The following is a 13378-nucleotide window of genomic DNA, read 5'->3' on the forward strand; positions in this document are numbered from 1 at the left end:
AGTTTTTTGTTTGTTTTTTTTGGTTTTATGTTTTTGTTTTTGCTTTTTTTTTTACTCCCCATATTAGAGGGGAGCATACCTCACTTGTTTTCATGCTTCTGTGAACTGCCTTGCATTGAAGCCCAGTTACTCTTCATTCTGCCCTTCCACATCACTAAATATGCCGACCTCCAGGACAGTTATACACTTTCACTTATGGTTTTAGTAACTTTCCCATGATGTTCTTCTCTACCATACTCTGCTACTTTCCAATCATGTCAATATTGAGGCAGGTGATATTTTCAATACACCAGACTCACGTTACTCTAAGTTATAAGTGTTGACGGATGTCATCGTCAACTTGCTTCAGGAGCTAGCCACATGCTTTGGACCAGTTCATCAATCTCAGCTTTCTCTCCTTTGAAACTCTCAAAATCTAAACATCTCTTCTTTGACTAAAGCCTTTAATTTTCTTCTCCTGGTCTTATTCTTTTGGGATTTACTCCTTTCTTACCATGATCCACAGCTTTTTAAGTTCTCCCTACTTGGATAGTTTATCAGAATCCTCCTCATCTCTCTCATTTCTCTACTCAATGGGTTTCTATAGTCAGCCAATTCTTTATATTTCCTGAATATTTTTCCTGCTATACCTACTGTGCTGAACTCTGTTCTTAGTAATATCCTCTCCTTCTGGGTAACAGACTCTAATGCATTAACATGCTTCCCTCATATGGTGGTTATGAAAAGTTAACGAGTTAACATATAATACAAAGTGCTTAGAAGATGGCCTGGCTCATAGTAGCCATCCACTAAATAACAGCCCTTATTATTGCTACCATTCATATCTCACTTCTTCAAATGGTATTGTAAAAATTCATTGCAACTAGAAAAGTCACTAGTGCTGGAAAAACATTATATAAAGTAAGAGCATTTTAGGCAGCTCTCTTGAAAGATATCCCAGACCACTGAGGCATTTTCTTTAGACTCATAACAAAGGTAATAACTGATTTTTTAAATGTACAAAATAAAGTATTTTTCTGCATACTTTATGGTTAATAACATACTGACACAAGTATGTGAAGACAAAAAGCAAGAATGCATACCACCAGCTTACAACCATGAACTATCTGAATAATCTTTAAGAATGAACCTGAGTTGATTTAAGAGAAGGCAGATGCTCAGTATAAATGAATTAAATATTTGATTGTCATTCTCTTTATTGAGGATATTTACTCCACTAAAATCAGATATAGGATGACTGTGGCTAAGTAGTAAATTATGTTTATATTCTCTCTTTGCTGGTGAAAGAAATATGATTTGAAACCTTTTTTTTTTTCAGATTTAAATGAGCTCTCCCTAAAGTGCTACACTGAAGACATGTGCCAATACAAAGTGATCTCTGGTTCTGCCGACTCGTAAGGAACATTAGCTATAGTAACTCCCAACAGAGCTTCCTTGGTTTTTAATCAATTAGTGTTTTCAATACTAAAAAAAAAAAAGTAGAAGGCAATGATAGACATATAACAGACACTTACCTTGAGTTTATGTTCTTTTCTGTTTACAATCACAGCTGTAATTTGTTGGTCCATGAAAATCAGTATAGTGACCAACAAAGCCGGGATAGCAGCGGCAAGGCACACCCACCAGGGGTTTTCTCCAAACGGTGGAACAAACCAACCTCGGTTTGGACTTGTTGGCTTGAAAAAGACAGAGGACATTTTTCAGAAAATTATCAAGTTAATATATACTATTTGGTGAAAAATCAATGGAAAGACATGCTATTATATTTGGATAACCAACATATTGAGAAATATAAGTAGTTTTGAGCTGGAGAATGAAGATTATTCACCAAAACCCTCCCAAAGGATGTTATTTTTGAGAAATTCCTTAAAGAAAGGAGAGAAAGAATATGAGCCATTGGAAAAGAAGTGAATGGCATTTTGTGCATTTGGGATGATTTAAGATAAGGACTCAAAATGGAAGAAACTGATTTAAATTTAAAAAGTAGCCAGAAGAAAACTCCAAATGTAACATTCAGTAAAAAGGTAGCAAGAAATTACGAAACCACCATGAATTTTGTTCATGGGTTTTAGCAATTATAATGAAGTTGTTTATACTATTGCCAAATTTTAACAGCTTCATAATATATATAAAAAGTCATAACTGTTTTTATATAAGTGAACTAATGTAAAAATTCTGGTCTCTTATTTTACATATGAAATAATGATCTATAATAACTGGGTAAATTTTAGGAAATGTCACAAGAAAATTGGAAAAAATTGGCATTTTTGCAGTTCTTAGACTGTTTTCCATCAATAGATCATGTACGTCTACTACAGAACTACAGAAAAAAAGTGTTTCCTATGCTTTTCCTTACTTTCAACAATGCAAATAAAAAAACTAAAATAGAACGCAGTGAATTATTTTCTCCATATTTGCTGTCAAGAAAGTCTCATTTCTCTTCTGAGGATACTCCCATCATCTGTCTCATAATTCTGTCACTGAATCTAACCTCATTGTACTACAATTAGCAGATGTGAGCTTGTTAGGGAAAAAAATTTGTCTTACTCATCAATGCATTTCAAATTTCCAGTTTAGAGCCTGACTCAATATTCAGTAAATATTAACTCAAATGAATTAATGATTGAATGGATGAGAACTTACCTTTACTAATGAATATGTGATAGCAGAGATAATTCAAAAAATAATGTGTGTTATAACACATATATCCTTCCTCATTAAGTAGTTATTAATCTAAAACTGCAACTAGTTTAATAATTCTTAGCAAATATACGACTCTCAGTATTGGAGGGAATGAGGATTATTTTAGAAAGCAGATGAAAGACTTGTAATGAAAAATTAGCTAGTAATATATTTAGGAATGACTGGAATGTAAATTTTATCCATTACCTGCACATATCAATAGGTTCGTAAGTTAAGTAATATTATATCTACCTTGTAATAATTACAATTCGCTATATATATATATATATATATATATATATGCATGTGGTAGGTAGTTTCATAGTATGAAAAGAGTATTGGACTAGGCGTCTAGAGGCTTGGGTTCTAACTTCACACCTTGACATTACTAGTTCCATAATCTTGGGCATTTTACTTAATTCTTTGAGCTTCAGTCTTAACTTTATAAAATCAAGATGATGACCAGCCTGGGCAATACAGTGAGACCTTTTCTCTACAAAACATTAAAAAATTAGCTGGGGGTGGTGCAAGTGCCTATAATCTCAGCTACTTGGGAAGATAATGTGGGAGGATTCTTTGAGCCTGGGAGGCAGAGGTTGCAGTGAGCTGAGATTGCACCACCACACTCCAGCCTAGGCAACAGAGCAAGGCCCTGTCTCAAAAAAGAAAAAATCAGGAGGATGATAGCTACCTTATGTACTTCCCAGAGTTATTATATAAATCAATGTAATAAGGTATATAAAATATTTTGGATATTTAAAAAATATTCTAAAACTATAAGGCAGAGTTTATAACAGTATTATCAGTTGTTTTAAATAAAAACCCTAGTCTTGACATTTAATTGTAGTGAAGAAATTAAACTACATGTCTATATGAGCCTAAAAAGGGACTGATTTTGAAAAAAAAAGGATAATTGTACAAAACTAACTCAAAAGGGACACACAATAAACTAGAATGGGGGAAAGAAAGAAAAAGAGTTCCAGGAATGACCAAAAGACAGACATTCACCTACCTTGAACTCACTTGGCACAATTAGTTTTGGAGTGTCCACGCCTACCAGGGCATCTATTACACAAAAGATGAGAATGGACAAGATAATGGCAAAATCACTGATCAGTTTTCTTGCCTGGAAAAATAAAAAAGAAACCAGAAACCATTTAGCACCAGATACATACATTTGTTTGTGTTTGAACTGCATGAAGAATTTTGTATTTGCTAATAGTTTATAGTAACAGCTTCATTAACCAATTGAGGGAAGTATCAGAGTGCAGAAAGTTTATTTTTAAAATTGTTTTTGTATTAGTATATCACCTGGCTAGACATAATGTAATCCCAAAGAACAGGTTACTCTCTCTCTCTCTCTCTCCTCTCTCTCTCTCTCTCTCTCTCTCTCTCTCTCTGTGTGTGTGTGTGTGTGTGTGTGTGTGTGTAGACAGGGAGAGCAATCAAATAAAACACATCCCTGAAATACTGTATAAATTCATCCTGCTTGCAACATGGTCACCTGCATAAGAATGAAAACTAAGTACATATTATAAAAATCTGCACAACAACATAGAAATTCTGTGTTATTTGGGAGGCAGCACTGTGAGTACAGAGTAAAATAAATCTCATAAGACAGCCTGAAAACACCAAGAATCTAGCATGGAAGGGCTTAGAAGTTCCTGTCCCTTGGGTGAAGTAAATATCAAGACCTCAAAGTCACGGCAAGTGATGGAAGATGGAAATGTCACAGCTGCACTAGTTTTGTCAAATAAAATATTTCTCAATCCAGGTTAGCACTTAAAGTCTCACGTATGTGGAACATCTCTCCTCTACCACTTCTTGCATGTGACTGCCATTATCTGCTAACCCTCCAAATTCCTAAGTACCTCCCTCTGGTCAGGACAAGGTCTGGGCTTTAAGGAATACAGCATTAAACTAAGACCGTTCCCATGAAGTGGGTGAATAATGGTCATTTGCAAGTTGGTAAGGGAAGCATAGTAACATTTGGTTTCTTGAGACTGTTCTATAGTCTCTAGTGGCACTAATGAGGATTAAGGGCATTACCAAAGCACAGATATCTGAGTTTCCCATATGGTGGATACACATGTTAGCACATAATTTAATCATTCAACAAGAATCTACTTAGTTCCTAATAATTTTCTTGGTGCTAAGGATACCACGGTAAACAAAACCGATACAATCCACGTTCCCATGAAGCTCATAGCCAAGTTATATACAAGGAAGCCTGCTCCTAAATAAAACCAAGGTTGATTCAGAGGTTATGAAGTTATCTCAGGGTGAGCTGTCAGTTTCTGATGCTGCTGGATGAAGGAAAGGAGATCAGTGATGGGGTGAGTGGATGCACTGTTCTGAAGACAAAAGATTTCTTGAAAGGGAATAGTATTACTGTAGCCAGGTAGTCAACAAAAACTAAAATGAGAAATGAAAATTACTTGGCAGAGTAGGTAAGGTAAAGGCCCTAGTGTTCAATGCTTGACCTTTATCAGGTGTCAGGAGCCTGATACTAACTAGTGGCAGGATCAGAGTTGTTCCTTTTGGCCTGGAGTTCCTTTCTTTCTTGGAGGGCTAGATTTGCTAGGTTTAGCTTTCTTGAAAAGTATATACTGAGGAAGAGAAGGCCAGCCTTTTGGGGGCAACTTAACATCAATTATACACAATAATTTGTGTTAAGAATCAAGAGATGGCAGGGATCAATTTGGGTAGACAATATAGTACCGCAGTTAGGAGCACAACTACTATCGGAACTCCTGCACCATTATTTCCTATTTGTAAATACCTACCCTTTCCTAGCTTCAATTACTCTACCTGCAAAACATAGCCAAAATAATCCCTACAACTTCATTGGTTTGTTATCAGAATTAAATAAGAAAAGCCACGAAAGTGCTTAACAATATTGTCTGGAACATAATAAACTCTCCTAATATAAGTTAATTATTGTTATTTCAAGTTCTAGAAGCTCTCATGGCTGCAGAGGCCACTGGAATACCTAAATGATCTACTGTCAGGAGGTCTTTGAAATGAAACTTCAAATCCAAGAAATAAAAAATAAAAAGCCCATTAGTAACACTGCCACTGAGAGCTAATTTTGGTTAGAAGTATCTGGAATCACAGCAAAAAAAGGATGTTTCTCAGGAGCTCAATATTGGAGGAAACTCATTTATTAAGTTTTGTGCAAGTAGTGTTGACACTGGCAGTTCAGTGTGGTCTGGCAAAAGACGGTCCTATGAAGCAGTTCAGGAGTATGTTAGGAAGTTACAAACACCCCTCTAGACCAGTGGGTCATAAATCCCTGGACTACCAGAGGTCATTGCAAAGGTAAAATGGAAGTTAGTTCTTACTTATCACCCTTACAACCCTCACCTAGAAAATGCAACCAGTAGGTAACACAAATATCCTATAAGTTGTTCAAAAGAAGAGAAATAGTTATTTAAAAGGCAGACAGCTTTCCTCCTCTTTTTAATAAACAGGAGAAGGGAAATAGATAGGAGCAAATACATTCAATCTGTAATTCTTTGGTAGAAATTCCCATAGGACCTATACCTCTGGCCCTGGTGGAGGAAAGATCTGCTTGACCAAAATCACTACCAGGCACCTGGGCAATTCTGCTTCTTTAGTTGGTAGAGGAGGCATTCTCAGCTTTCCATAAACTGGATGCCCTGCAAAACCTACATGGCAAACTGAACCTCATCACTGAGGGCCGGCATATGGGGCTGCTAATTTGGCCGCACTACTCCAAGAGATGGTGAGATCAAGCCACATGATTCCAAGGACCAACAAAGAGAAAATGCCCTGAAAGATCTATATTGCTTTAAGAAATTATTCAAGGTATCATAATGTTGAAAGAAAAACAATCTTTTTCAAATATACCAGCTGTATTTTAATTTGGGTGTTGGTTACACAAATGTATAATCTGTGAATTTTACTATGAAAATTAAAGCTCAATTTAAAATGTACCCCAACACCCCCTCAAAATCCCGTAACTTCCAAATCTAAATCCGGGCTGTCTTTCAAATTATTCTCTTTGGGAAGCTATTCATTTATTTTAATGGTGTTGTTATTGTTCCAAAAATTAAAAATTCCTTTTATAGTTTTAGTACTGAGCAAAGATTGTTTGATTACCCACATTAACTATCATACATGTCCGAAGGATCCATAATTCTATCTTCTTTGAAATACATTTTTTGTTTCAAAATTAATATATGTTCATTATAGAATGTTTAGAAAAAATAATGAAAAAAGAAAATGTTTTCCAATTCTACTATGTAGAAATAAATTTTAACACTTGCAAATATATCCTTTTATACATATTTATGTGCATATACATGTGTACATAATAGAATTTTTCACATATTGTTTGACATTTTGATTTTCCACTTTTATTCTATTTCATTTGATATTTTCCATAATAGTATACATTATTGACTTCATAGTATTATGCTGAATGGTTATCCTAAAACCTACTTTTCTATTACCCTACTTTTTAGATTGTTTTTAACTTTTCACTATAATGAACCATATCATAAAGAAATCTTTGCACATATATAAGACTGTTTCCTTAGAATAAATTCCTATCAGAAGAGTTACTATATCAATGTCTATATAAAAATTTAAGTCTTTTGCTATATAATGCCAAATTACCTTCTAGAATGTTATATTGAGTTTCCAATTTTTGCTGTACTCAACAATACACAAATTACTGCAGATACTCTGTAAAGTTAAATCCGTACAAAGCAAAAGAAATTTGTCACCGCTGAGGATATTCAAAAGAACATAAAATTGTCAAATCTCCCAAAATTATCATTTCTGTAGCTTAATGAAGCAACTGAATTTCTTACTCCATTCTGAACTCTCATATTTAATATAGAGCCTACACAGATATATCACCCTCTAAAGATGGCACTAACATGTATTCTCAAGAGTATCTCATTAAACTTCATAAACCTCATATTACATGGATAGAGAGTAAATTTAGAACTACCAGGGGATACGGAGGCAACTCTGATAGCAGGATATGTGTATGGAAATAGTCCAACCATCCAGTATAATCTTTCAAAAGCAACTGTCTATAATATACCAGTTACCATGTTCTGATCTAAGAATACTATGGCATTCTGAAGACATTTTGGAAATCAGACCTGAATTGCATCCTACTTCACTGGCTACTCTAGTTCTTCTTAGCTGGTCCTTTCAACTCCTCCAAACTCTTGAGATTGCAGTGTTCCACAGTTCAGACTTTGATCTCTTCTTTCCTATCTATATTCTCTCCCTAAGTGATTACATTCAGTCTCATGCTTTAAAGTGCCATTTACATGCTAAAGAACAAAAAAAATTATATTTCTAGGCTAGACCACTCTTCTAAATTCCAGAATCATCTATCTAACTACCTGACACCTCCACCTGGATTTTTTATACATACTGAAAGAGGAGAAATAGTTATTTAAAAGGCAAATAGCTCTCCTCCTTTTGTTAATAAACAGGAGAAGGGAAATAGATGGTGGCAAATAAATTCAATCTGCAATTCTTTGGTAGAAATTCCCATAGGACCTAAACCTCTGGCCCTGGTGGAGGACTGACCTGCTTGACTAAAATCACTACCAGGCATTTCAAATTTATGCAAAAACTAAGTGCTTGATCTTCCCCTGGCTCCTCTTCCCTGGCCCAAACTGCCCCACCACTGACACCCTAAACCTGCTCTTTGAGTAGTTTTCTCTATCTTAATTAATGCCAGCTTAATTTTCTCCATTGCTCAGACCCAAAACTTTGGAATATACTCAACTCTTCTTCCTTTTATATCCCACATCTAATTGGTCAGCAAATTATGCTGAAAATATACCTAGGATCCTGTCAGTTCGCATCACCTCCATTGCTAGTACCACACTGTCTAAGCTAGCATTTTATCTCATATGATTTATGACATTAGCTTCCTACATAGTCTTCCTGCTTCTGCACTTGCCCCCATTCAGTACACTATTAACATAGCACCCAGTATACTCATCTTAAAATTTAAGTCAGATACTGTGGTAAGCAGATTAAAGTATAATACATCCCTAAAGATGTCCATGTACTAATTCCCAGAACCTGTGAATATGTAATGTTACATGGCTAGGGCGAATTAAGGCTGCAGAGAAAATTAATGTTGCCAATCTACTGGTTTAAGGGAGATGATCCTGAATTAAACAGGTGGGTCCAATGTAATAACAGGGGTTCTTGTAAATGAAAGAGGGAGGCAGGAGAATCAGTGTCAGAATAACAAAGTATGAGAAAAACTTGACTCGCCATTGCTGGCTATAAAGTTGAAGGAAAGAGTCATGAGCCAAATAATGCAGGCAGCCCCTAGACGGTAGAAAAGGCAAAGAAACACATTCTCCCCTAGAGCCTCCAGAAGGAATGCAGTCCTGCCCACACCTTGATTTTAGCCCACTGAGAACCATTTCAGATTTCTTATCTCCAGATCTCAATTTTGACATCCAGATCTGACCTCTCAGATATAAATTCTGTTGTTTTAAGCCACTATGTGTGTGGTGACTTGACAAAACAGCCATAGAAACTAGTAACATATAAACAAACAGGTAGCGATATATAAATGATACATATAGTATGATATATATACATACATACATATGTACATGATGGCACTTGTCAAGTGTGGCATTATTACAGTATAGGTACAAAAGTAGCTAAAAACACTAATGTTAATACATGTCAGGATTACAGTTCTTAAAATTTATGGAGAAAAAAAGCTACCCTATTAATAGTGTTGCTTAACCTCATTAAAAATCACAGTCAGGGTGATACATTTTGCATAATATACAAACTTCTATTTCCACTTCCTTCCCCTTAAATTGTACAATATTAGTTTAGTTACAGCAGAAATCACCCCTGGAGAGTGTTTATTATTAAGATATTCATTTCTGTGATCTTGAATCCAGTTTAAACTTCACAGTCAAGGAAATTGATTTTTCCCAGACCACTGTTGTATTCAATTCTAAATCCCCTAATTAGAGAAGACAGGTAGGGGTGCTATTTTAGCAGACGATTAATGTCTTACTCTATACTAAAATGAAACTTTTAATTTGAGCTAGGCAAAACTGACATAGTAGAAGTAGAAAGTGCCCTAAAAATGTCTAGCAATGAGTACATACAGTCTACTAGATACACACTGGGGTCTGTAAATAAGACTTCTCTGTCTGCCTTTAAGGAGCTAAGAACTGCTCTCTTTGGGCCCTTCTCACAGTTTTAAGCACATTTAGAAAAGAAAAGTATGTGATTTTCTTTCGTCATTTGTTTTCCCTTTCATTTCATCAAACTTGATCTCTTTCAAAAACTCCAAAAACATGCTGTTATGTAGGTCAACATATCAGTAAAGATATCAAATTAGAAAGTCATAGTTTCCAATTCTCTACTATTAACAGCTATTACTGGTAATGATTAAAAGTAGAAGTGCCAAAGTTTTCATGAGAAAACCTGTTCCCTCAAGATTTCATGCCCAAATCTGTGGCTTCTGAGGCCTCAAATCTAGCTTAAACAAACATCATAAATTGTGGTTGTCCATCCAAATCAAATGTTAAGTCTCTCCAGGCTCAAACTTCAATATCTTAGGATTATAAATTATCACAATCTAAGAGAAAACAAATTAAGATAATTAATAGCAAAAGCTTGCCATTAAAAAAGTTTTTTTTAAAATGATACATGGATGTGCTACAGCATATAATTCCTACCTCAATTTATTAAAGACAGAAAGAGAAGCATGTCTCAATTCATACTGTAATGCCTTTTTTATATCAGACTAGTTTTGAACTCTTTCATTTTTGTTTACTACTTTTAATTATAAAAATGAAGAGGAGAATAATCTTTCTGTCCTCTGCAGGATTAATTAGACAGTATCTCAATTAATCTAATGAGAAGCCAGCAGCTTAAATATTTAAACTACCAAAGCAAAGAAGAAATTAAGTGGATGGAAAAGGAAATTCAAATAAACATATGCTGTTCTCTCCTTCTTTGGCAAAACAATGTAATAAATCTATTATAAACATAATATTCATGAAAGATGATACTGTATTAATTATTGAGAGAGTCATAATCATAGAGACACCAACAGTGAGAAGCCAGTTAATTTACAGGGGAAAAATGAATTAGGTTTCTTGGAAATCCCAGAGGACATTTGGTTTTCACTTTGCAAAGGCCGCAGCTGCTCCTAAATTAACTGGAGGGAAAGGGCCATGTATCCACAGAGCAGTTCTCAATGGATAGAGCTGTTATAAAGAGATAAGGACAGCAGAAGGCACCCTGGTGGGCTCTCAGTACATTTCAACTCATGGTGTCAATTCCTCTAGTGATTGTGGTGCTTGGAAAATGCTAAACAGCAGTGTAAAAAAGCATTTATTCTCGATGAAAGAAAAATTATGCCAGACAATTATGGGTCTTTTGGTAATCACAAAAAAGCAACGAAATACCCTACAAAGTTTGAAATGTGACCCCCCCCAGTAGCCAATGCTATAAAGCACGATCCAAAAAAAGCATTAATAGCAGTCATAGCAATAACCATAATTCACTGTACTTTGATTCAGTAATACCCACTATAATCAGAATTTAATAAAAGCAAAGTCTGATTTTGACTCTGAGATTTTAATGCCATAAGTTCTAAGTCAAAGAGATTTGGGGAGCAAAGAAGAAAGATGAACTCGATAATTTATCTGGGTTGGGCTTGGAGCTTGACGATGGAAGTCTACTGGAAGGAGAGTCAGCCTAGTGAAGTGGTTCAGCAAAGATGCTGAGGAGACTTTGGCAATCACTAAAAGACCTTTTCTTCCATTCTGTCTCAAAACTACATAGTAGAACAAGAAACCCAATGTGTGTATACCAGAAGCAAATGATCAAACCACATGGAAAATACTACGTCCCAATCTGGTTACTATCTTCTAAATTAAAACTGAAAATCTGCAGCTAATCTAGAAAAGGGCAGCCAGAGGATTTGGGAATACGGAAAACACATCACAAGAAAAACGATGGCAGGCCTAAAGACTACTGTAGGGAGAATTTGTCTTCAAATATGTGAAGTCTATCACAGGAAAGAGAAATTAACTTGTTCTGTGTAGCTCCAGATGGCAAGTGCAGACCCTGTGGACAGAGGCTATGGAAAAGTAGATTTGTGTTTCTATCAGGAATGCCTGCAGGATGCTAGGTTCCTGTTCTAGGAAGCATTCAAGCAGCATGAAGATCACATGTCAGGAGTGTTGTTACACTAGATGGTGTTTAAAGTCCTAATACTAAAATTCATTAAAACTCAATTATCAAAATTCCTCGACCCTCTAATAGAGTCTTCTTAGATATAACTCAAATAAATCATTATCATAAAAGGTTCCGGGGCCTAAAAAGAAGATGGCTTTATAATTTATATTAATATACAAGGGTAAAAGTTTAAAAACAATAATTAGTAAGTCATATGTATAAATTAGACAACCCCAAAATCGTATAGGAGACCATTTTGTGTTAGTGCAGGGATTTCAATGTTGTTGACTTTTCTCTGATGGATAAATAAGCTGAAAGTGCTCAGGACCAAGAGGTTACCATGGTTAAAATTATTACTTCTATCCAGAGACTGCCTCTTTGCAACCACTAAAAGTTTTCTCAAAATGTTTTGGCCAATCACTGCTTACAATCTGTTTTTCTTAGGGCTCAATTCAGGTTGACTGTGTTTTTATTTTTGGTCACATGTCTATAAGAACTGAAGTATTTGTATAGTCGTTGTTAAACGTTTAACAGTCTAAGTTGCGTTTATAACTCAATATCCCTTTGTTATTCTTAACAAAATAAGTATAAAAACAATTTTGGATTAAAAACAAATTCGGCTCTAAAAATTACTTTCCTTGATATAAAATACCTCAAAAATTTGAAAATCTGATTCTTCTTTAGTGATAGCAAAGTCGTTTGCTTTGTTGTCATTAAACAAGACAAATGCCACCCAGGATTGCAAACACTAAAGTGAGACATATGATACATGCCCATTATTTCTTACTCATGTTTTAATATATTGTTTTAGTTTGACAGTTTTTACCATTCACCAAGATAATTTTTGAGAGAAGAAGAAACCAGAACGGGATGTCGCCTGATTCTTGTAAAGGGTTGTTTATAAACTAAACATGTGCAATTTTAATAGAATGGCCACAGACCAAAATGTCAACAAAAAAACATGGTTCTAGAATATAGCTAAACGTAGAATTCTAGACTTTCCTGTGTTTTATGTCAACAAAAACTAAATTCTATCACCTAACTAAAATGCTCATTAGGTTTTCATTAAAGTTTCTGAAGCTCCACACTTCAAAGAACATTCTGCATTATCTAAATATAGCACAGAGGGTGTTATAGCTATTGATGTTACCTGGAATTTAGTGATTTTGTTTATTTAAATGACAATAACAACAAGGAATTACATTTAAAATAATCTTATGATTATAGTAATTCATGTGAAGGTTAGAATTAACGCATATTCTAAGGAGGAAAACTAGAAAATCAAGCAGTTCCTTAAGAATGGCATTCTTAGGCCTATTACATATGCCAGCCACACTGAATGTGACTATATCAAAGTACCAATAATTGTGCCTAATTCATGGGGTTCTGTGGCTTTCTGATTTTTACTAGCCCCAATACTGCTGTTTTTAAGCTATGGTTTTCGTTTTGCCACCACAAATCT

General features: G+C 35.0%; 1 protein-coding gene across 4 annotated transcripts in view; it reads right to left on the bottom strand.

The window, feature by feature from the left end:
• SLC4A4 (solute carrier family 4 member 4) overlaps nt 1-13378 on the bottom strand; it is a 397907-nt gene that overhangs the window by 40102 nt on the left and 344427 nt on the right. For all 4 annotated transcript variants that reach the window (XM_033214484.1, XM_033214486.1, XM_033214483.1 and 1 more), the window contains exons 17-18: nt 3695-3808; nt 1515-1676 (exon numbers count right to left, since the gene is read on the bottom strand). In XM_033214484.1, coding sequence (XP_033070375.1) covers nt 1515-1676; nt 3695-3808 — 276 coding nt within the window. The remainder of the gene's footprint in view (nt 1-1514; nt 1677-3694; nt 3809-13378) is intronic.

This window comes from Trachypithecus francoisi, unplaced genomic scaffold, assembly GCF_009764315.1.
Source record: "Trachypithecus francoisi isolate TF-2019V2 unplaced genomic scaffold, Tfra_2.0 Lachesis_group1, whole genome shotgun sequence".
NCBI lineage: Eukaryota > Metazoa > Chordata > Mammalia > Primates > Cercopithecidae > Trachypithecus > Trachypithecus francoisi.